Below are 25,176 nucleotides of genomic sequence, written 5' to 3'. Positions count from 1 at the left end.
AGTGTACGATTTGTCCATCAACTAAAAGACCATTTCAAGCAATATCATCAAGTTGAAGCTGTGAAAACTGTGAGTGGCTGCCTGCTTGGCCCTGCAAACAAATGGACAATGGATACATTTGACTGTGACAGATGAAAATTTTCTAACCGGACTAACTATTTTTCTTCCAACATCTGTCAGAAAATCAGTTGGAGGTACGATCAATCTGTGCCCACTGACATCAAAATAATTAAACGGATTTGTTGAACCGCACTAAAATTGGTCGTTGGGGAGAGAAAAATCTTATGTCTATGGCCACCTTTATTAAAATAAGCCAGGGTGGACAGGGGTCGAGTGTACTTTGGCATGATACCATGGAGATGCCTTAACTGCAAACCTCTAGTTTCATCCCTGGCTACAGCTGCTATTCACTTCTTGAAGTTCCGATCTTTTGAGATGTCAGCCGAAAACAAACAGAACAATAGACATATGTCCATACTGGTATGATCTCAGTCCATTTGGCTTGCTGGCCAATCTGTCAGGTAGCGTACAGGGTTGGATGGTGGACGGGCAGCTTTAGGGTAATTGCACATGAAGGGGGTTATTTATTAAAGTCTGAATGCCAAAAACTTATTTTTTGTGGGGGGAATTTATTAAACGCTGAGGGTGTTAAAAGTCAGAGAAAAAAAGTACTCCCAATAGCCAATGGGAGAAGTCCCTAAGATATCCTGATGTTTGCTGGGTTTGTGCAATAATCTGTATATTTCACGGTGTTTGAGCGGAAAATCCGAAAAATTTGTACGATTAGATTTTTTCAAAATGTATTGATAAATAAGAGGGAAAACCCATGCAGATTTAGTTGGAGTAGTTTTCCGAAATTTTCAGAAAATATACCAATACCGCCATGTCTGTTATTTACAGCAACAGATATTTGGGCCAAAAAACACTAGTTAAAAATACCTCAAACATTTTAGAGAAATGTTACATGTGCTAAAAGACTTGTGTACGGCTCTGTTCATTGCATCAGTTGGTGGTGGGGAGGAGCTTTTACATTATTCAAACTAGAGGGCAGCCCTATAGAGAGGCTTCAGCTTATCAAAGCACAATAAAGGGGCTGAGAAGAACATGGGAAGGACAGGAAATTGCTTGACTATTATTTTTAAATTAAAATGTAAAACATAATTTTGCTGTTTTGAAGAATTTTTTTTAGAAAAAGATTACACGTCAAGGCTGTTAATTTATGCATCAAGCATTAATCTGTTTATTCCAAAACACAGTTTTCTTTATGAATGACTACAATTGACAAAAAAAAAAACAAAACATTCTTAAATTCTGAATACAATCAAAAAATAAAAATATGACCAATGTGACTAGAAGTTATTCATAATATTCAGTGATCTGAGAAGACAGAAAGCAAACAAAATATTAAAGTAATATTTAAGGTATACTGAACATAATTACAGTATATGCTTATAATATACATACAATTCTGAATTCAGAATTCATGCAAAGGTTTCAAGGTTTAGCCATCAATGAATAGACAACATGCCACACAAATCAGGTTGAGTTGACTAATATGTTAAGTCTGCGGTTTCCAATTGATAGTCATTTCAGAAGTTATTGTGGATCAAAACCACTTCCATTAAAACCATATATCCATAAATGGTTGACCGATCATAATACAGTAAAACCCCCATTTTATGTTTTTCAGGGGACCAGAAAAAATGGTGTAAAATCCAGGAAAATGCAAAAATAGGGAAATGTATTATGCATAATATATATAGGTGGGACCACTAAACAACAATATAAAATGAGGGAGGTTCCTCTGTATTTAGAAGAGAAAACCAACATTTTAGTTTTCAGTCAAAATAATAATAATGGTAACACCACAAGTATTGGGAAAATTGCACTTTGCAAACCTCTTTAATGTCAGTGTGACAAACACAATCCAACGGTCAATGAAACACGCAGGGAATAATATGCATCCTGACACAGTAAATGACAGCAAATGAAGAAAAAAATTAAAATATAGGCAAAATGCCAGTTTCCTTCAGGGGAAAACGAAAAAAATAGGTGCTAGTCACTGTTTATTAGGGACAATGTATGTAAGTTTATAATGCAGGCCCAGAGGCAACAAAAAGCCTTACTGTGAGGCAGTACATGGTCCAAATTTTTAAAGCTCTTCTTCTTCAAAGCAAACAGAAAATATTTCAACCAACTATAATGTGACATAAAAATTATGTAGTTGGGATGCTTCACTTTTTTTAGCTCCTTGGAATTAATACCCAACATGTACCACGGTACATTTTTAGTCACTGTTTTGAAACATAAAAAAGAAAAAGTTTCACTGAAATGGCAATATTCCCATGAAGCAAAGAAGAGTAGAATAAGGACCAGACGCACTACGGCTTCCACAGTTTGAGGAGTCCATCTTCACTATAAGTACCAATCAAATTCTGATGTGGGTGATGAGCTATTCCAATAACATCTTTTTCATGCACCTAAAAAAAAAAAAAATTATTTATGATAAAACTGGAATAAGGAAGAACATAGACAAAAATCTTCATTTTTATCATCTAGCATTTGTATCTGACCAATAGAAAGACATAGGTGGCATATTACTATATTTTTATTGCTGATGTTTAGTATAAAAATAAAAATTGGGTAAATAGATAGGCTGTGCAAAATAAAAAAAAAATATTTCTAATATACTTAGCCAAAAATGTAATCTATAAAGGCTAGTATGACTGGATGTGTAACATTATAGCCAGACCACTACTTCCTGCTTTGCAGCTCTCTTGGTTTCCACAGATTGATTACCAGGCAGCAACCAACTTGAGAGGGGCACATGGAACATATCTGTTGCTTTTTAATCTGAGCTAAGGATCAGTTGCAAACTCACTGAACAGTTATGTCCCATGTGGGCCCCTTCAAGTCGCTGACTAACTCAGAGTGAGATAGCTGCAAAGCAGGAAGTAGTGTTCTTGATATTATGTCGACATCCAGTCACTCCAGCCTTTATAGATTGCATTTTTGGCTAACTAACTATATTAGAAACATTTTTTATTTTGCACAGCCTATTTACCCAGTTTTTATTTTTATACTGAACTGTTCCTTTAAAGATTTGGTATTTTGCTAAATCCAATAACTAACCATATGCTGCATCCCTCATTTTCACCCATTCACAACTCCCTACCTTCCTTAGCATATCCCATTGTTAATTTTCCCTTTGCAAGATGCCAGCAGGATGGATAATCCTGTCGCCCCATTATGGGAAGGTTAGAACTCATAGTAACATAGTAAAAACATAGCGATATCATGTAGTAATAAAGGTGTCAAGTTCCTTCTACACAAATGGTTTCCAAAAAAAAAACAAAAAAAAAACAGTTTCTCAAAATATATTGAAAAAACAAACAACCAACCAACCAACCAAAACAATTACAGATTACAACAGACTTAGTTGATAACATACACAGATTTTAAAAGATGGTCATTCTGTCTTAAGAGACCAGAAAAATCCTGGTAGATCAGATGGGTAAAATATTGGTTTAATTAGTTCAATCAATGATTACTTAATAGACCAAATCTTCATAAGAGTGAGAAATGATACACTTTATAAGATACGGTACACTTACAGTCAATGTTCTTTCCAGTTTTCCTGTCACCGTGCTGAAGCAGTAGAGCACAAAATCCTCACCAACACAGTAAATCCACTCTCCTCTGGGCGACAAGGTGCAACATACAAAGTCTCCACCTTCTCTCTTACCAGAGCTAAAGCTTCTTACAATCTACAGGACAAAAGGTTGCCATAAATACTCTGGGAAAGGTTAACCAAACTGTCCAAAACTAAACTGTCCAGATCACAGCCATGATGCATTATGTTGTGTTTTAACTGGTTAAATGAGATGGAAGCATTTATGTACTAGAGACATAACTGAAGTGTCTTATATATTATGTGTAACTCATATAATGAACAATATAGGTTGCATTGCCTTAAGATAATTAAAAAAAATAAAATGAAATGTTACATACTTGTCCCTGCATGTTCATAATCACTACTGTGTTGGACCGGTTACACACAACAAAATGCTCTGGATTTTTTGGCAGAAGAATGACACTGTTTACAGTGATGTCTGTTCCAGCTGTACTACCAAGTGATTTAAAGGTATTTGAGCACTCAGTAGTCTTCATGTTCCATATCTGAATACAAAAAGGGGAAAAAATGGCAGAAGGAACATCAGTTAAACACAGATGCCACATTCAGCCTGCTATAACACACATTCATTAATAATATAAACCCTGCAACGGCAACCAAACAGGCGAAGAAAGGGAAGGAATATCCCTGTAGAGACCTAATTAGAATAACAAAGGAAGCACAAATACCACACAGGTCATTTAAAAGGAGAAGGAAAGTCTTCTTCCACTTGAATGTGCCAAATGTTAGGAACCCCAAAGTGATTGTATATACTAACCTGAAACATTGGGCCGGTGCTCCTATCAGGAGGAAACTGCACCGGCCCGGTGTTCTTCCAGTGAGCACCACGGAGCGATCCTCTTCCAGCTTTTTCTTTCTTCAAATTTCCCGGGGCAGACGCATGCACAGTAGTACAAAATAGTCGACTTTTTTAGTTAAAGTTCGGCTTTTCGCTTTACTGTGCATGCGCAGTCGCTAGAAGAAAGAAGAAGCCGGAAGAGGATCGCTTTGTGGTGCTTGCTGGAAGAACCCCAGGCCGGTGCAGTTTTATGCGGATAGGAGCACTGGCCCAGGGTTTCAGGTGAGTATTTACAACACTTGGGGGTGCCTACCATTTGGCACCCCGAAGTGGAAGACTTTCTTTCACCTTTACGGATGTGATGAATTCAGGATTCTGCCAAATCTCAGCACTTTTTGCAGGATTAAGACAAATCCAAATGGGATTAGGTAATAAAAATCATTACGTTTACCTAGGAGCAGTAACCCATAGTAACGGATCAGCAGGTAGATTTCATTGTTTAAAAGCAAAATCTTATTGGTTGCTATGGATTAATGCTACTGGGCAAACATATAGTAGTTAGTGTATTTTATTATTGAGAGTAAAGCTGGCCATAGATGCAAAGATCGAGGATTCGTGCGATTTTCGGACCGTATGTGGAGAGTCCCGGCATTTTTCGTCCAGTGGAGATCGGTCGTTTGGTTGATCAGACAGGTTAAAACATTTGTGTCGGCTGCGGGTAATATCTCTGCATGTATTGCCGATCGTACGATTTTCAGAGGGAGACTGTCACTAGCTTTGGTCGGACATAACTTTCGTACGATTGCTGTCAGGTGCAGAACATTGGCTGATCTGTTCTTTTGTACTTTATTTGATCGGAATGGTTAGTGGCAGGTCAGGAGATGGGGGAAGTCCGATCGTACATTGATTCGTACGATTGGATCTTTGCGTCTGTGGCCAGCTTTAGTGTTTAGTCAAACTGAATCTGACTCAAATTCACTGCCTTCAGTTGACCAAAGCTTTAAAATCCAAACATTTATGGGCAGATTTATCAAGGGTCTAATTGAAAATTTGAATTAAATTCGACTAGGGAAATAATTTAAGAATTTGATTTAGACTATTCGCCATAATACCTGCTGAATTGGTGTTTTAGCCTATGGGGGACCTCCTACAATCAATTTGGAGTAGTTTGGTGGACTTTTGAAAATAGATAATTTTTTTTTGGGTGAAAAAACTTGTATCGAATTCGATTTGAATTTGTTTCGAGTTTGCAGATTGATCCTATTCACCCGAAATTAAAAACAATTTTAAGAAATTTCATTTGGTCGGGTTTTTTTCCCCCGAATTTCGAGTTTATATAAACTCCAATAAACTCTAAATTCAACCCTTGATAAATACGCCCCTTATTTTTTAGGCAATTAGATTTTTTCAATTGGTCAGCTCTGAATATGCAATAAGGGTTCAGATTCAGTTTAGTATTAGAATATTAAAGGGGACCTGTTGCCCTAAGAAATAATTCCAAACTCTTTTTGATTATGTTTAAGAAAAATAAACTTCACTATATAAATTATTTAATTCTTGTATCCTTCAGTCTTGAAATAACAATCACAGCAAGCAGGCAGGTGTTATTTTTTGGACAAAATCTTGTTTATGTGCCAGCATGGGGGATCTGATGCCCAGGTACTAGTTACACTTGTATTCAGAATAATAACAGTATTTTCAAAATGTGAATAAATCTCAAAATTATTATAATAGCTTTTATTTCCATACCAGCAAATGCATTGGGGACACTGCACATTGTATTCCAAATCAAAACATCTCTTTAGGCCAGTCAATGTGTTCTTTGGCAAATTCTAACCTCTTCAGCACGTCGCTTTCAACAATGGGACTTTGCGGATAGCTTGGCTTTGCATAGGCATCTTCTAATTGTAACAGTACTCACAGGTAACTTTAGACCTTCTTTGATCTCCCTGGAGCTGATCTTTGGCTGAGTCAGCCATTTTGGCCATTCATTCAAATAGTAGTTTTCCATTTTTTTTCAGGTTTTGGTTACCATTAGAATTCCCCTCTCCAATCAACTTTTTAATCAAAGTACACTGTTCTCCTAAACAATGTTTGGAACGACCCATTTTTCAGAGAGAAATGCACTATAACCAGCATGCACAACATTTGCTGCCTTTCTTCCTTAAATAAGGGTCGTAATTGTCGGCTGTTTTTTCACAGAACGATTGACCTCACTAATTTAACCCCACACTGCAATTATTTGAAACAAGCTATTATTTAGAACAAGCCTCAATTAATGATTCAATTACACTGAATCAGCAGCATGCATGTCATGACTGTTGGTTATGTTGTTTTTTTTTTTTTTATTATTCTACTACACCTACTAGTAAATTATTTGCCATGTAGAAATATAATTTAACCACAAACAGGGATTGATCAGGTTAGTGATGTCGGACTGCTATTATTCTGAACACACCTGGACATAATTAGCTGATGAGTAAGGAGGGGGGTATGACTAGTGAAGTGACATCTTGGAACAACATAATGGAAACTGAAAGCAATTGTCTGCCCTGCCTCTATGACTAAAGCATAGAGGTGGGACAAGCAAATGATTGACAGATGAGATTTTAAAATACCTTTATAATGGGTATAGATGTGTTAATAAAAAATTCTCTATATTTGTAGTTCTAAAACTATGGCGCTCGGGGTCGGTGGGCGCAGATTCTAATTCGCTTTAGATGGACCCTGCAGTATAGAGGCACTGAGCCTGAAATTTTTGGATTTGACAAATTCAAAACCCTAATTTGAATCAGCTGACCAAAGCTATGAAGTTAGGTGACTTTAAGAAATCAGATATTAAAGGAAAACTATACCCCCCAAACAATGTAGGTCTCTATTAAAAGATATTGAGTAAAACAGCTCATGTGTAAAACCCTGCTTCATGTAAATGAACCATTATCATAATAATATACTTTTTTAGTAGTATGTGCCATTGGGTAATCATAAATAGAAAATATTTATGTAAATATATATTCCAGTTTGGTAAGATTCTTTAATATGTCATTCAATTTGATATAAACTATCTGTTGCTTAAGTATTCATTTTAGGGGTATAGTTTTCCTTTAAGGAGGCACTCTACCCGACCACGGGAAGTGCTGATGGGCCTGCACTGACTAGAAGACTGAACACTAAGGACTCCTTTTAAAATTGTTGAGATTCAGCTGAATCCAAGAGATGCAATGATCTGATCACTTGGGGAACGGAATGAATTGTCCAAAAGGATATGCAAACTGTTAAAATGAGATCTTATCAATAGCTAGTGGCTGCCTATCTATGGGCACATTCATGTGCACTTTTGTCAAATTTTGACAAGACTAATATTCTGCAGTGTATATTGCTCAGATGGACCAGCTACTCACTAACATTGTGTGAAGTTTAAGGAAAACCTTTGAGCAGGCATAAATACAGTCCAGCATTTAAGCATACCACAGTATAAAAAAACAACAACTCCAATACTGAAGCTTTTTACAGCATAGAAAAATACTTTACCTTTACTGTGCCATCAGATGAAGCACTGATAATATAATGACCATCTTGAGTAAATGTTGCTTCATTCACAAATGAGGAATGTCCTCTGAATTCCTTTAGTGTTTTTCCAGATTTCAGGCCGTGAATCCTGTGAAATGTGTGTACAATATGCAACTTTAGTATAAAAGGGAAAATATATCTGAAAACATTGCAGGTCTCTGTAAAATATAACATATAAAACAGCCCATATGTAAAACAATAAAAGAATCTTTTTTCTAGATATATACTTTTTTAGTAGTGTGTGCTATTTGATAATCCTACAAAGAAAATTGCCTAAGGCTAACTAAGGGCAGCATCTCCAACTCGTATGATTCACCATGCTCACACACACAAACGCACATACTGTACATGTTACATTAGCCAATGAATGGACAGAGCTGTCTTCTACACACACAATTCTTGTTGCAGGTGATCTCAGAGGAAGCACACAGACCCTCACAAAATGGTGGCTCAAGGTATGTAAAAGTGCAATATGTACCAATACTTATAAGCCAATAAATATTCATTCGGATTTCCATTAAGCCAGCAAACACGACCTGCTTAATGAATGTACTATTTGCAAATAATATTCTCCTTTTTCCTTTTCTTGCACAATATAAATTTTTATTTGACAAACTACCTATAACAGGGCATGAATTTAACATTATATTTAGACTACAGCTCTGAATTAAAGGAATAGTTCAGTGTGAAAATAAAAACTGGGTAAATAGGCTGTGTAAAATAAAAAAGGTTTCTAATATAGTTAGTTAGCCAAAAATGTAATGTATAAAGGCTGGAGTGAACAGATGTCTAATAAAACAGACAGAATCCAACTTCCTGCTTTTCAGCTCTATAACTCTGAGTTAGTCAGCGACTTGAAGGGGGGCCACATGGTACATTTCTGTTCAGTGAGTTTGTAATTGATCCTCAGCATTCAGCTGAGATTCAAAAGCAACAGATATGACCCATGTGGCCCCCCTCAAGTCTCTGATTGGTTACTGCCTGGTAACCAGGGTAACCAGTCAGTGTAAACCAAGAGAGCTGAAAAGCAGGAAGTAGTGTTCTGACTGACATGTTATACATCAAATCACTCCAGCCTTTTTGCATTACATTTTTGGCTAACTAACTATATTAGAAACATTTTTTTATTTTGCACAGCCTATTTACCCAGTTTTTATTTTTATACTGAACAATTCCTTTAAGCAGTTTTGATTGCATAGTAGGGACATATGTAATTTGTGCATTTCCACCTTAAATTCCTGATGGTTAAGTAAGGGTTGTAGACTCTTATTTTAGGGTTTATGTTGTTATCAGAAAGTTCTTAGTGCTGGTCTTTCTATGTAAACACAAGATCAAACTTAAGGTACGGTTTGCAACCAATATGCTTAAAAACATCAGTCCATGTCCTGCTGTTAGACTACACCCCAAGCCTCCCTGTTTTTAAAGGATTACAGAACAGAAAACAGACAAGGCTGAACAAGTAAAACAAACCACAGCTTTATAGTGAAGGCCTACAAGAATATTTTATTCTTTAGCACATATATTACAAATAGAGTTAAGCTGTAAAAGAAAAGATTCATACTTAAAGAATTGTATTAATGTTGGTTTACTTTACCTAATAGTTTGGTCAAATGAAGCACTAAGAATCTGACTACTGTCTTTGGAAAAACTAAGACATGTGACACCTTTACTATGAGCACGTTCAAACCTCCTCAAACACTGTCCACTCTGGATTTTCCACACCTGAAAAAAGAAACAGCTTTACATGAAAGGAACATATGCATTTTATATTCTATTGTTGGATATTTACACAGCATTTGCTCATTATGCTCAGTCAAAATTGTGCTTTTTCAAATTTAAAGAATAAGTTAAATTTTAACCATATATCTATAAACAGTCCAAGTGGAAAAAATAGACGATAAAACAATAAATGCATAGAATAATGCATATGTAGTAATGATGATAGTGAACATATGGTTCTTCACTTATCTCCAGTGTGGCAGAATTGATTTATGCAAAGACAGGGATAATGATGCAATGGAGCAATCGGTGGTTGTAGAAATAATACTGTAGAAAGTTGTTCCATTGGTTGGGTAAGGATGTGTATTGTATGTATAAATTTGATAAAACAAGGCTATATGAATTTTATTAGTCGCTGTTAACTTAAAGTGTCTGTATATGAATTTATGAAGTGGTAAGCTGCTTTTTATGTAGTTGCATAATGCATCATACATATAGGGAGTATTACATTTACAACAAACACTGTAGCCAAGTCGGATAAGATAGTTGGGGGTGGATGCTGCTGGTGTTGCCAAACAACTGCTATAGGTACTAGGATGCAGCTGAAGGAAGAGCTGTTACGTCACCATAACAAATGTGACATATTTAATTTAACTATGCACTCAAAGAGACTGCCATTAAGAATACATTTTAAATATAATCCTTCCCATAGTTATTTTTTAAGATTGTCCCTGAATGCATTTTTTAAACTTTATATTTAAAGGTTTATGGTCATCACCTATTTAGCTATTTTGATCTATGACCATAAAAGCCAGTTATAATTATCATATATCTTCTAGTTGATTTGAAGGCATTGGCTGCCTAAAAGGGTATCCAACCTCTTCCTGCAATAATAAACCGTACCAATCAAATATATTTTATATATAGATTTACACACTTACCTTTATTTTGCCATCCTGAGCTCCTGTCGCCAACATCTCGGTATCTCTACTGAAGCACATACATAACACAGCATCATCCATCATCATAAAGTTGTCCTGAGCCTGGTATTTAAGATCCTTTAAAAAAAAAAATTATGTAAAAGAATTTGTGATCCTGAATGTCCAAGCCCATGTGTTTTTTTAGCGATTATAATCACTGAGGTGCTTAACATTTTGCCCCACCCCCAGCCGATGATTAAACCTTCCCTTGTCCTTTGAACAAGTGAAAGATAATTAAAACCAAAATAGACAAAGATTTTACCAGAAATTAACTATTAGAAGCATACACCATTAACACAAACACTATTTTAATCACTAGGCATATAAACTTTTTTTAATATATAATGGTAATTTAAGTAGTGACACCATTGAATATAGCCAATTATACCTCGATATTATTGCTCAGTTATTTGTTACTTTAGCATTTCATTACTTGCCTTTCTAATTTTTCCAGTGGTGAAATTCCAGACTTCAATAAATCCATCAACAGATCCAGTAACCAAGTACTGACCATCAGGTGAAAATCGAGCACATTCAACATGTGATTTCTGTCCAAACTATAATTAAGTGTTGAAACATAAGAGAACACAACAATTATCAAACAGAATACATACATACATACATACATACAATCTACTTATCAATATATTTACTATTTGGCCAGCTACTGCTAAGCAGCAATATCCAGCACAACTTAAATTGCCACCGATTCTGAACAAGAGCACTTTGAATACTGATATGGGACCCATTATCCAGAATGCTTGGGACCTGGGGCATTACGGATAACGGATCTTTCTGTAATTTGGATCTTCATACCTTAAATCTAATAGAAAATCATGTAAACATTAAAGAGGTTGTTCACCTTCAAATAACCAGTTGGTTTCAGATAGATCACCAGAAATAACAACTTTTTCCAATGACTTTCTATTTTCTATGTGTAACGGTTTTTCTAATATTGAAGTGTAAAGTGTCATTTCTCTCCTTCTGAAGCAGCTCTGGGAGGGGGGGGGGGGGTCGCTGATCCTGTAAACTGATCTAAATGGATACATTTAGTTGATACATTTCTTATCTTTGTCCCTGCTGAGCAGAATCTCTGGGTTTCATTACAGGCAGCTGTTAGAATTGATACAATTGTTGCTAATAATCCAGAGATGCTGCTGAGAAATGTATCAACTCAATGTTGCAAAATTGTAACAGTTTAGAGTCTTTGCGTGAATTATTGAGCTGCCAGACTCAAACACCAGAGACACGAACATTCACCTTTAAACTTAGATTTTGGAAAAAACTTAAAATGGAAAGTAATTGAAAAAAGTCTTTATTTCTGGGGAACAATCTAAAAACAACTGAATTGAAAAAAGTGTTTGGAAGGTGAACAACCCCTTTAAATAATACCAATAGGCTGGTTCTGTCTCCAATAAGGATTCATTAAACCTGTGTGGATCAAGTACAAGATACTGTGTTGTTATTACAAAGAAAATCATTTTTAAAAATTTGGATTATTTGGATAAAATAGAGTTTATGGGAGATGGCCATTGCGTAATTTGGAGCTTTCTGGATAACAGGTTTCCAGGACCCCATACCTGTAACACGTGCTTGGAATTTCATGCACTAAGACTGCTACTTAAAGGACAAGGAAAGTTAAACTAAAGAAGTAGGCTAGAAATGTTTTACATTATGTGTTGGGCTTCTGTACCAAACCCAGGCAACCACACCCCTTTAGCAGTAAAGATTTATGTCTCCAAAAATGCCCCAGTAGTTCCCCATCTTTTTTTCTGCTGATTCACTCCACATGCTCTGTGCTGCTGTCACTTAATGAGCTTATGGACCCACTCACAATATACTGTACACATAGAATAGAAATGTCACAATATAAGGCTGATTAGTAATTAATATTGATAATTACTACATGGCAGCACAGAAACCAGTGCAACTAGCATCATTAATTTAATAATCAACCTTGTAGCATCAGCTTATATGACAGGCCAGCCTAATTTTTGATAATTGGTGACGACCCCTAAGATAAGATGGTGAACCCCTGTGACAAATGTGAAGTCCTTGATCATTGCTGCTATTGACATGCTGAAACTTTAGGCTGGTTTAATACGTTCAGTATATAAAACATGGCAGTTTTAGCCATTCATTTTTAGGGTTTAGCTCTCCTTTAAGAAAATGATCTGTATTACTGTGTGCATGCTCTTTATAGTCAGTCATGCAGATGTTGGCTCTCTTTGGGATCGGATCATCAGCAGTTTTGACACATTAAATGCAGAATTATGCTTAATAATGTTGCATGCAACATTAAAGAACAAGGGGGGGGTGGCGATTTCTCAGACAACACCCAATTATTATAACCAGTAACCTCAGATTCTGGGCTGCCACGCCTCAGTAATATTCAAGTAAGCACCATAATCTTGCCACCTGTCCCAAGGATCCCTGGAAATGTTACTATGTGACGTAATAAACATACTGGGGATCTCCCCGGTTCACATGCATGTGTGCTGGTGGATTCTGTAATGAGCTGCTGTGGGCAGGGAAACTGGAACCTAAACAGAACTCTAATGTACATATCTCAGTGTAGCAGCAAGGATCCGAAGAGAAGAAACAAAATGCCTGCCTGGGGTCTGAAGTTAGCAACTACAGTTGTGATTTGTGAAGACTTGCCTTATACATGTAAATCTATGTAAAGTTATGATATTAGATATGATATTAGAATACAAGTGTCAGCCAATTTTATTAGGTGAAATTCTAATCAGAGCCAGTGGGATAATTGGTGGTATCCGCTGCCTTAGATTAGAGGAGTAGACTTAAATGTGGAGGGGTACAAGTTAGAACACAATACAAGACAAAACTCAAGCCCGTTTAGTTTATTTAATGGTTAAATTAATTTTTAATAAACTTAACGTATGAAGCACCAAATTACAGAAAGAGGAGTTATCTGGAAAAACCCCAGGTCCCAAGCAATCTGGATAACAGGTTTAATACCTGTATTAAGGTTTGCACAGCAATATAAGCACAGTGTGACCAGTCCAATTTTCCCAAGCAAACAATTTGATAATTAGAAAACAACTCACCTTAATATGCCTACTAAGTTGTGTAGGGAACTTCTCTTCCTCTACGTCTTTCACAGCAGCTTTACCTCTGAACAAATCAATGGTCATACCTGGAGGCAGAAGACCCTGATGCTGCTGCCATTTTAATGCCTGTTTAAAAAAAAAAATTTGATTGCCGGACTAAAAGGAACCAAATCTTTGGGAAGCTGAATGAATATTATTTTAGCATTTGATGGGTGGCACAGCAGCTCAGTGGATAGCATTGCTGACGTATAGCATTTGGGCCCTGAGTTCACTTGACTTTCACACTACCTACAAGGAGGTATATGTTCTTCCTGAAATCTTGAGGGTTATCCCACAGGTACCCTGGTTTTCTCCCAAACAAAAGTAAATAGGTCTTTTAATTTTAATTCTTATGAAACTGACCCCAGTGTAAATGTTTCTGTTTTAAGAATATGATAGTGGAACTTACATTCCAAGGAATAATGACAAATAACCTCTAAAAACCTGTGTGACATGTCATGTTAGTATGAAAGCACTTGAAGATTAGTCAAATGCCCTAGAGAATTTCCAATACTATTTTTAATAGTTGTAATTAGATTAATAGTTGTAATAAGTTGAAATAGAGGAAGCATTTTCTCTAAAATTATGACATCTTTTACAAAGCTCTGTAGCATAATCACTCCTTGGGAGGCAGCTGCTGCATGAGGAATTTTCAAGTATAACTAGCTACACAAATTGTGCAGGGCCAGTTGGGCTTTGATTGTTTGGACCTTGGACAAATAACCTGATCCTAAAACAGCTCCACATTCAACAAAAAAATAGTGGTATGTCTTTTATTTCCAGGAACATCCGAGTATGGGGGTGTTTTCTGAACAAAGATTTTTAGTGAAGCAGTATTCAGTTGTATGAAATTAAATCAAATGTGAAAAACTGGTTGTGCAAAAATGTGGGTAGCCTTGTAATTTTGCTAATTTGAATGCATGTAACTGCTCAATATGGATTACTGGTGTAGGGGACTGGTAAATTAGTCTCCCATTATTATTTAGCAGGCAGTCCCCTAGTGTTATAGACACCTAACTGGGGACCTGTTCCTATTCCGGCTTAAAGCTATGCCCCTTGGTGTTCACACTAGTGACCAATAGATTACACTGTGCTGAAGTATAAAACCCTAGGTATCCATGCACTCAGGGTCCATCTTGTGCTAGCTCTGGCCTGAGCAGGCATGCAGAGTGGAACCTAGACAGGTCAGGTCTAGTAAGGATAGGCTACTCACCTTAAGAGGTCACTTTAGGAGTGAATTTAGACAGGCTATTTAGCTGAGCAGCTTGAGGCTCCTCTGAGGATTGTAAGTGAGATTATGATCCCAGGTACCAATTGCCCAGAGGTAGGGACTAAGTGTACAGACCTAGGTATGCGAGTTTCCCCTCAGGTTCCACTTAGGAAAAAGGCTGAAAGCTGGGTGTACCCTGAGCTGTGTTGTGTACATTGTCCCCATCTCTGTGGGGGGCAGTTACTGACCAAAGGTGTTGTGAGTATATGCCTATACACTATTGATGTATGATCCTGCTTGCTCTGTATGTACACTCCATTGAGGATTGTTATTGCTCAATAAATATGTTTATTGGGTAAGTTATAAGAACCACTGGCACCCAATTATTGCACCCTGAACAAAGTTACAGTTACACTACACTCTGCTTCCACACAGTTTGCAAAGGCTTACTCCCTAAGACCCTAAGATTTAAGGTCTCATCCGGAGCACAGTATTGGGAGTGGAGCTCATAGTTAGAAAACTAACTAATTAATAACTAACTAATTAATAGGGCTTGTGCTGAAAATATATTTTTGTTGCAAATTAAGCTAAACAAGGCAAAATGGGAAACTGAAGTTACTTATCTACTTTGTATTAGCCATCCATGGAGTAGCTTTGGTTTCCCTGTTCAACCTATTGATCTTATGATAACAATGAGAATAGGTCTCAAGGCAAACACTGGCAACATTACTTCATCAGTGAACAAAAACACAATACAGAGTAAATGAATAATATTGAAATTACCTGACCAAGCAGTGCCATGAGACGTGATGGAGGTACAACACTCACTTCCCCAGCCAATGCCTGAGCTATTGCTGTTCGCCTTTTTTCTTTGCTGCTGCCATCTGGGTATGCCTGTGTTGGACGCACAAAACAACTAAAGTAATTAATGTGTCAAATCATGGATCATTTCTTGAAATAGATTTCAGCTTCATAGCAATTTAATAGCTTTGTGGGTGAAGAAACAATTGAATGGGAATCTGGTTTGCTAAGACAAAATTAAGCCAGTCAGGAGCATGTCTTTATAATTTCATCAAAGGCCACGAAACGGTCTCAATATTGTAAAAGGCAACATCAGGTTTAGTTCCCTGCATATTTTAATTGTGATGCATAATCTTCCATACTCTGCATTTAAATGTTCTAGTGTCTTATTCTACAAAAGATCTTTCCATCAAAAAGGGGTTATCCATTGATATTAGATGAAAGAAGTTTAAGTAATGAATGGGTATTTTACATTAAAGGAACAGTAACACCAAAAAATGTAAGTGATTTAAAGTAATGAAAATATCATGTAGTGTTGCCCTGCACTGGTAAAACTGATCTGTTTGCTTCAGAAACACTACTATAGTTCATATAAACAAGTTTCTGTGGAGCAATGGCGGAATTGAAATATGGCACAAGTTAACAAATGGATAACAGATAACACCATTAGACAGACAGAGCTTATTTGCTATCTGCTGTGTAACCTGAGCCTTTTCTCCTTTAATTGGCTGCCCCCATTGCTACACAGCAGCTTATTTATATAAACAATAGTAGTGTTTCTTAAGCAAACACAGCAGTTTTACCAGTGCAGGGCAACACTACATTATATTTTCATTACTTTAAAACTTTTATTTTTTGACGTTACTGTTCCTTTAAGAACTGAAAAAGATGTATTGTACAGGACAGTCAACTTATCTTGCTTTGCAGCATTGTATATTATACAACTACTACTACTACTACAATAAAAAATCTAAATTGCAAAATAGACTATTTTGAAGGATTCTTACAGAATAACAAAACTGTAACTCTGATCATTCATAGATAAAAAGTAGTACATCAAGTTCTTCCTCATACAATCACTTAGGGGTTGAACGTCACACAAATGTTTAACACTGGCTATTGATTCACCAAGACAGTCTAAGCCATACCACATGCATGGCAAAGCAACAACTTTTCAGACTAATGACAGAAATTTTTTTAGAAAATGGGAAGACATAGGCACTTTGGATACAGTATCATAAGCCGATAACTAAAAACATATCCAGATCCTTTCACTGTAAAAATCATTTTTACAATGCAATGCCACAACTCCAGTTTTCAAGATACCTTAAAATACATTCTTTTGGCCCTACTCAAACATAGGTGTCTGGCTACTTGGTTGTAGTACAGCACCTTAGCAAAAAAGAAATCCCAGAACAACACTGCCAATAGCTCAGTGCTATGTAGCATCCCAAACGCTTACAAAATAGAGCATCACTAAGGTAATGTATGTGTAGTGATGTCCTTAATCCAGCAAAGCAGATTAGTTTTCCAAGCATAAACCCTGTGATGCTGGGAAAATGTAGTATTGGTAATTTACATCTGAAACACTGGCAGCAGGGGGGGGGAGATGCATACCCTTTAAGAAACTTTCTAAATGTTGGATGAAATTCAGCCCTCTGGCCCCATCTTGGTTATGTGTAAAGGGCCAACTTTTCTTCCAGTTTTGCACTTGCAACAGTGGAATACCTCTGCTGGCCGACTTTTAGTACTACTCTTTACATGCTTTGATAAAACCACTATGACAGAGAGTCAAATTTAGAGGTCTGTTTGCCTGGTCATGTTGCCAGTTACACAGCAACATCTTCCCAGATCTTTGAGGGATTAAAGCAATTAAAAAATACAGTAGAACTCCTATTTTAAGTTTTTTAGGGGACCAGAATATAATTGGTGTAAAATCCAGGAAAATGTATTATGCATAATATATAGGTGGGACCACAAAACAACAATGTAAAATGAGGGAAAACTTAAAATCAGGGGATGTAAAATTGATGTTCCAGTGTATATATTTGCATTTGCCGCATAGCTGTAATGTTTTATAATGTATTTTTATTTAGAAAATACAAAATAAAGTGCAGCCATTAAGAATCACAAGTACAATAAAATTTAAAACCATAAAAACGAAGTTTGTTATGTCTGTCTGATAAAGATATCCGCAGAGAATCTCCAATTAAATAGTGGACACAACCACTAAATATTTTCTGCATTAATAACCAAACATATGGAACACTGCAATGACGTCCTAATCATTGTGAAAACGTTTATCTCATAGATAATAAAACAAAAACATATACCTCTCGTGGGTCAAAATATGATCTGGCCAGTAAGTTCTCAAGATGAATATATCTTTCTGATTGGTTCTGTTTTAACATTATCATTGGGTCTGTTTGCCTCAGAAGGGATCTGGCGGCTCCCAGCTCACGAAGTTCAATTAGTTCTAATACAACCTGTAATAAACAAAAGCAATCATTATGCAAATGTGATGATCATACAGCTGTCATTATGCTAAAGATGGCAAAACAGAGCACAATAATTTGTGATGCACTGAATCCAGGATTCAGCCATATCTCAGCACGTTTTGCAACATTTAACTATTAACTTAAAGACAAAATATACCCCTGCTTTTTAACATGAGCTCATTAGTTGGGCATATATAAAAATGTGCATAAGCATTATCTGAACTTTCAAAATTAGTTTAAGAAAAATTCTGATTCCATAGATTGGAAGGAAACCATAGAAGTGTTCCTCTACTCAAAGAGGCCAAATTGCCACTGCCTTAAGCTCAGTGTAATGCAACTGTCACACCTTGTTCCCCTGTGAAGTGATGAACGCTGTGCTTTCCATAAGGGGTAGAGCCTTATGGTAAGCAGCAGGACAAAGTTGTAGAATTACGTCACAGTGAACAAAATGAGGAATGGGTTGGATTACACTGTGAGCGAGGATGCAACCTGGTCCCTGCCATTTTTAAAAAATATATATATATGTGTGCCTTTTTTTGGACATGAATTCAACTGACAAAGCTCATGTCAAAAAACCTTAATGTTATGTGCGTTTAAAGAGGTCCCCCAATGAAACATAATGCAATTATAATGCAGTGATGCGCTGGAATTAGCCACACCCAGAAGGTGTGTGTATGTATGTATATATATATATATATATATATATATATATATATATATATATATATATATATATATATATATATATATATATATATATATATATATATATCTCCTAGCAATAAACACATTTTTTTCAATATCATACCTGTTCATAGAGGTCGATGAGTGTCTTGTCTGGCAGCTTCAGTGACTGAATTGCTTGAAGCACTGTATCCCAATGACCACTATTGATGTCAGCCACAAAGCTCTCAATACTATCCACAGTGTTTAAGGACACAGTGGTCTCTTCTTGCAATGTTGCTAAAGTACGGTGCAAACTATTTTCTTTTAGGTACTGCATGATAAGCCGGATGACACTAAACAGAAGTAATATATGAATTACCAAACTCATCTCAAAACTCATAAAATAGCAATTTACAAGTTTCTGTTACACAGTAACATTATATTTAATGTGGAAATAAATAATTGGGCTTTGAACTGAACACGCGTTCAGTTTCCACTGAAATGAAATCCATATAAATGATTTAGAGATGAGAAGTGCATTATACAAGGATTTAACCGAACATGGTGAGATCAATAGCAAAATTAAATTGATTTCTCGGTTCTCCATAGTGCAGACAATCAACAGACCACCTTGTAAGCCTTTCATATCACAATCACCCTGTCAATACTGAAAGTTTAATATGTATTAACACGTATGGGATCCGTTATCTGGAAACCCGTTATCCAGAAAGTTCCGAATTACAGGAAGGCTGTCCCCCATAGACTAAATTATAATCAAATAATCCAAATATTTAAAAATAATTTCCTTTTTCTCTGTAATAATAAAACAGCACCTTGTACTTGATCCAGACTAAAATATAATTAATCCTTAATGGAAGCAAAACCAGCCTATTGGGTTTATTTAATGTTTACATGACTTTCTGATAGACTTAAGGCATGCAGATCTAAATTATGGAAAGATCCATTTTCTGGAAAATGCCAGGTGCCAAGTGGGTGGAGCATCAGCAAATAAGGAAGCGAGAGGGCCACATTTCCTCACCACTGCCCCTCAGAAGGCTAACCTGCACAAACTGTGTAAAAATCAGTTGAATTCTCCTAACCTAAGAATTTTTCAATAAATCAACCCAAAACACTACTTTTTCAGCATTTTCCTTCTATATTTAAGAGTATAATGCATTGGTACATTCTTGCTTTTCACACGTCTCTTTTAATCAAATATCATATCAGGCTTTATAAAATTAAAAATGTGAACGGACTTCCCCTTCCTAGGGGAAGGGGCAGTCTTTTGTATTATAATTCAGAATTATTACTATAATCTTTGGAGCAGCCCATACATATGCACATTTATGCTTTCTTAGGCATTTGGCCATTGGCTGTTGTCCCCAGGGAGATGTAGGTTATGGGCTCCTTTGTGTCCAAGAGATAGAAGGTTCCAGTTGTGTGCCATGAAAAACCTTTTTTTTTCTTTTTTTTTTTTTTAGTTTTGCCAGCAAATATTACATTGTAATATACTTTGGAAATTCATCTGTCAGTGATCCCCAACCAGTGGTTTGCAAGCAACTTGGATGTTATTTTCAGTGCCCTTAAAGGAAACCTGTCACGATTGAGTTAACACTAGGAAGGCAATAAAACTGTTAAAACAAACCACATACCTCAATTTATTCAACTCAAATCTCACTAAATCTCAATTTATAACTACTTTTGAAAATGTCCACAAGATACTGATTGAAGCCCAGACTTTCTGAAAGTCAGGAAAGCAAGGCATCATGGGTAGAATCAGCCCTGCACACTCCTCTCGCGATATCTCCAGTTTCTGCAGTTGTCAGGGGCTGGAGGACTACAGCGCGTGAATTTGTATAGGAGTTCAAAAGCACACAGAATGGGGAAGCACATCGGTAAAGTTTATCAGCACGGAGGAGGGAGAAGGGTGGGGGTGTCAGATAAGGAGCTCCGTTTGCCAGCATTACAGAGCAGAAGTAGCAGCTAAAGTTTAACTATAGTCCTGCTGCTTTCTGCTCTAAGCACAGATAGAACTGGGAAGCACAACATCGGTAAGGTTTATCAGCACGGAGGAGGAAGAAGGGAGGGGGGTGTCATATGTCAGATAAGGAGCTCCGTTTGCTGGTATTAGCAGAAGTAGCAGCTAAAGTTTAACCATAATGCTGCTGCTTTCTGCTATTCATGTAAACAATTAGTCTACTCTTGACAAGCAAAAGTATTGAGTTACTTTACCCTTCACACACACTTTCCTGATTTTTATATTTAACCCTAAATCCCAGCAGTGTCTTTATTTATTATTTATTTATTTTATTATGTATTTATTTATTTATTTTATTACGGACATTTTTATTTTGTGGTTGACTAAACTAAAGGGGGCTCATTAATAAACACTGGGCAAATGTGCACCTGGGCAGTAGCCCATAGCAACCAATCGGTGTCTGGCTTTTTACAGGCAGCTGCAGGTTGAACTTTGAAAGCAAACATTTAATTGGTTATTGTCCAGGTGCAGATTTGCCCAGTGTTTATGAATGAGCATCCATGAGATTTGGCAGTTTGGCACAATCCACACACAGAAAACAAAGGGGTCCTGTTTCAACATGGCATCGCCTATGAAGCACTTTTTACATGTAGGAGATTTTCTAATCCGTTTCAGATATAGACAAAAACAGCTGACTAAAGGGTTAAACTAAGGAGGGAAAAGATATATATTACTTATGTCTCAAGGTGACAGGTCCTCTTTAACGCAGGTCTTATTTTTGAATTACTGGCTTGAAGGGAAGCTTTAGTTGCAAAACAACTGTGTGTACTGCCAAACAGAGTCGCCTATAATCTGCAAACACATATAGGGGCTACAAATAGCATATAACAGACCATTTTTAGCACCCCCATGCTTATGTTGCTCTCCAACTTTTTTTTTTTATATTTGACTGTATCTCATGGGTGACCTCTGATCTATGCTGTTGCAACCACAAACACTATTTTACATTTAAGTGGCAGGTTCTACGTGTTTTATTATAATCAATTTACTTACTCTTAATCACTCCGATCAGATGTTTACCATAATGTAATGGTTTATAAGAGAATAATAGGTAGATCAAAAGGGTATTCCAAAGACATGGGTTTTCTTTTTTTCTGGTATTGTAACAGTTGAAGCATTATAAAAGTACACAAATATACTAACATCGGTGTCTATTTATCACACTGGATTCTAGGAAAACAGCTACATGAACATTTGGTTTCGTAAATTATAAATATACAACATTGCTGTGAGCAACAGTGCATACAACAACATTAATATCTGTATTAGAGCTTAGCTGCATTTGTACGTCATGTGTACTGCTAAACTACATTTTTTCCTGCACGAAAGACATTGCGCGGATACATTAGACTTCCCATGTGCAGCTTGAAACCAAACACTGCTTTCCACAAGTCACACACAGGTTTTTTAACAAAGAGTTAAAACTATATGGGACTATACTTACTCAGACGACTCAATTTCGATAGACATTTTTTCTGAAACCAAGTAACATACACTAAACACCTATAGACACACAGTGAGCCAAATCCCCTTGCACGTAAATCGTCACTTCCGAGCGCGGTCACATATATTTAACGTAACATCCGCCTGCCCAAACATTTTGTTTCTATTTAGGCGGCATGGATGTTACTGACGTCACAAGCGACGGCCACTGAATTCTAAGTGACTTCCTGGGGAAATGTTCCTAGGTGGTTAAAGGGGGTTGCCATCACTATGTCTTTGAAATTAAACAGCTACCCCATTTGGTTGCCTAGTGCCTATGTAGAAAAGGCACGTATTTTTCGTAATAGTTTTGCGACCATGTTGCACTTGCTCCATAGCCCTTATGGACAGTTTTCTATAAACAGATATGGGACCTATTATTCCGAATGCTCGGGACCTGGGGTTTTCCGGATCATGGAAACATTCCGTAATTTGGATCTTATGTAAACATTAAATAAACCCAAAAAGCAGTTTTTTCTTCCAATAAAGATTAATTACATCTTAGTTTGGATAAAGTATAAAATACTGTTTTATTATTACAGAGAAAACGGAAACATTTTTAAAAATGTGGATTACTTCATTATAGTAGTCTATGGGAGACTGCCATTTCGTACTTCGTACCTTTCTGGATAGGATCCCATACCTTTACCAATAAATGAGAGGGAAGATAAAGATCTAATTGTACACTCTGTAAAGTGTTTAGCTACCTCTGTTTATTTTATTTTAGTTTAGTTTAGTTTATTATTACCAATATTTAAAATATGTTCTCTAATCCTTTATTTGTGATCATGGCTGGTGTATCACACAAATTATGTTTATAACATTTGCTGCATGATAAGTAAATTACATATGTACTTCTTGCTTCCTTGGTCTGAATAAGACTTTTTAAAACAAACTATACTTTTATATTAACAGTGCTATTTCTAAATTTACCATTTAGCATATCCTGTCCTCAAAAGTCTGTCTTGTAATTCACAGGCATTTGTATTTTGAGCATATACAACATTGTAATAATAGGCGTTTTTTTTTCAATAATCGCTCATGGTAATACTAAAACCAATAGCTCATTGCAATACTTTGATAAAGAACTGCATCAAAATATAACACTGTTCTACTGTTGAGCCCAATGTCGTATGTTGAGCCCAATATAGTGTATAAAGACAGTTTATAACATATAATTGTGTATAACAAAGCTTTTTATCATAGTATACAAGGCGGCCTCAGGGCTGGGCCATGCTGGCCGGACGCCCCAGGCAACCCAGCCTGCCGCAACGCCCCCTCCGCCGCACATATAGGAGGCGCGCGCATGCCCACAAACAGGTGCACGGACATAAGACGTGCGGCACTGGCCTGGCGGCCCCCAAGCTTTAATCTATAATCCTGTATAATGAAGCTTTGTGTAAGAGAAATCATGAGAACTAATCAACTCCATGACCTAATACTTGTTCTTTATTCTTATTCTGGATATTCTCATATGAATTCTCTAATATGTGTATGATTTCTGAAGTCCTTATCAGACTCTTTATTATAGCTAGGGGCACAATATGCTATTCAGCTACCAGTTAGCTAAAATAAGATCTCTGTTTCGGATGTGCTCGTTGGGAGTCTGGCTAGATCCACATGGGAAGCAAGATCTGTTATTAACCAAATCATTATATGAGCTAAGCCTAAATATACTGGGGGTCCCTGTTCAGTCAGTTGAGATCTCACTTGTGGGGTTAACGTGTGCAGCCACAGGACCTTTTTTGGGCCCATTTGAGGGACTTCACTCTGTGGGCTGTTCGGGATCTCCCAGTCTGGATTGCAGACAGGAGAGCTTTGCTCTTTTACTCATTCGGTAATGTACTTCTTTGTCATTCTGTATGTAATAAAACTTTTGGTTATACGTAGCTGGTGTGTTTCAATTATTTCCGAGAGACTCATAGAACCACAATTAAAACAAACATAAACATTGACTAAAAGGTATATTATTAATCAAATGGTTAGGATGGCATGGTCTGCCATTAAAACACATGTAAAGTGCATTTGACTGGGGGTGCCAAACTGTTATGCACCCCTTAGTGAAATTGAAGTTTTTCCCTTCCTGTTAGAAGAGAACTTCTCTTGCCTGTGGAAAATATTGTCTCAGCACCACGCAGGTATATTATTTACCTTCCCAGGCATCTCTTGCACAAATTCCTGTTTGCTCGTGTACTGTAAAGCTGGCAAGATTTACCCTAATCTACATGGGAAACTACAGAAGAAACAAAAATCTTAAGATAAGAAGGTGCCAGTACAGCACTTGGAGTGTTTTTACTTAGACCATTGCAGTCGTCTCCTAACAGGAGTAGTGATGGGCGAATTTGCTCCGTTTCGCTTCGCCGAAAAATTTGCGAATTCCGCGCGAAATTCGCGAAACGGCGGAAAATTCGCGAAACGGCGCCGGCGTCTCGTTTCTGATGCCGGTGCCCGTTTTTGGCCGTGAATTTTCGCGGGCGTTTCGCGAATTTATTCGCTGGCGGCGAAACGCGAAAATTCGCCGTGAATTCGTGCCTGGCGAATAAATTCGCCCATCACTAAACAGGAGCACCAGCTCGATTTCACCAGGGAGTGCCTAAATTTTGGCACCCCCAGTCGAATACAATTTA

The 25,176-nt window shown here is 36.9% G+C and overlaps 1 protein-coding gene across 2 annotated transcripts; it reads right to left on the bottom strand.

The window, feature by feature from the left end:
- Positions 1–1,216: 1,216 nt before the first annotated feature.
- On the bottom strand, positions 1,217–22,669 carry smu1.S (SMU1, DNA replication regulator and spliceosomal factor S homeolog). Of its 2 annotated transcripts, NM_001091396.1 has the most exon segments (12): positions 1,217–2,480; positions 3,615–3,767; positions 4,012–4,179; positions 8,004–8,130; positions 9,637–9,764; positions 10,703–10,819; positions 11,179–11,298; positions 13,813–13,941; positions 15,848–15,958; positions 18,199–18,351; positions 19,172–19,382; positions 22,512–22,614. In NM_001091396.1, coding segments are annotated over 12 exon segments (1,542 nt in total). In that variant the 5' UTR covers positions 22,538–22,614; the 3' UTR covers positions 1,217–2,381.
- Positions 22,670–25,176: the final 2,507 nt, after the last annotated feature.

This window comes from Xenopus laevis, chromosome 1S, assembly GCF_017654675.1.
Source record: "Xenopus laevis strain J_2021 chromosome 1S, Xenopus_laevis_v10.1, whole genome shotgun sequence".
Classification (NCBI taxonomy): domain Eukaryota; kingdom Metazoa; phylum Chordata; class Amphibia; order Anura; family Pipidae; genus Xenopus; species Xenopus laevis.
This window is presented reverse-complemented; position numbering and strand designations above follow the sequence as displayed.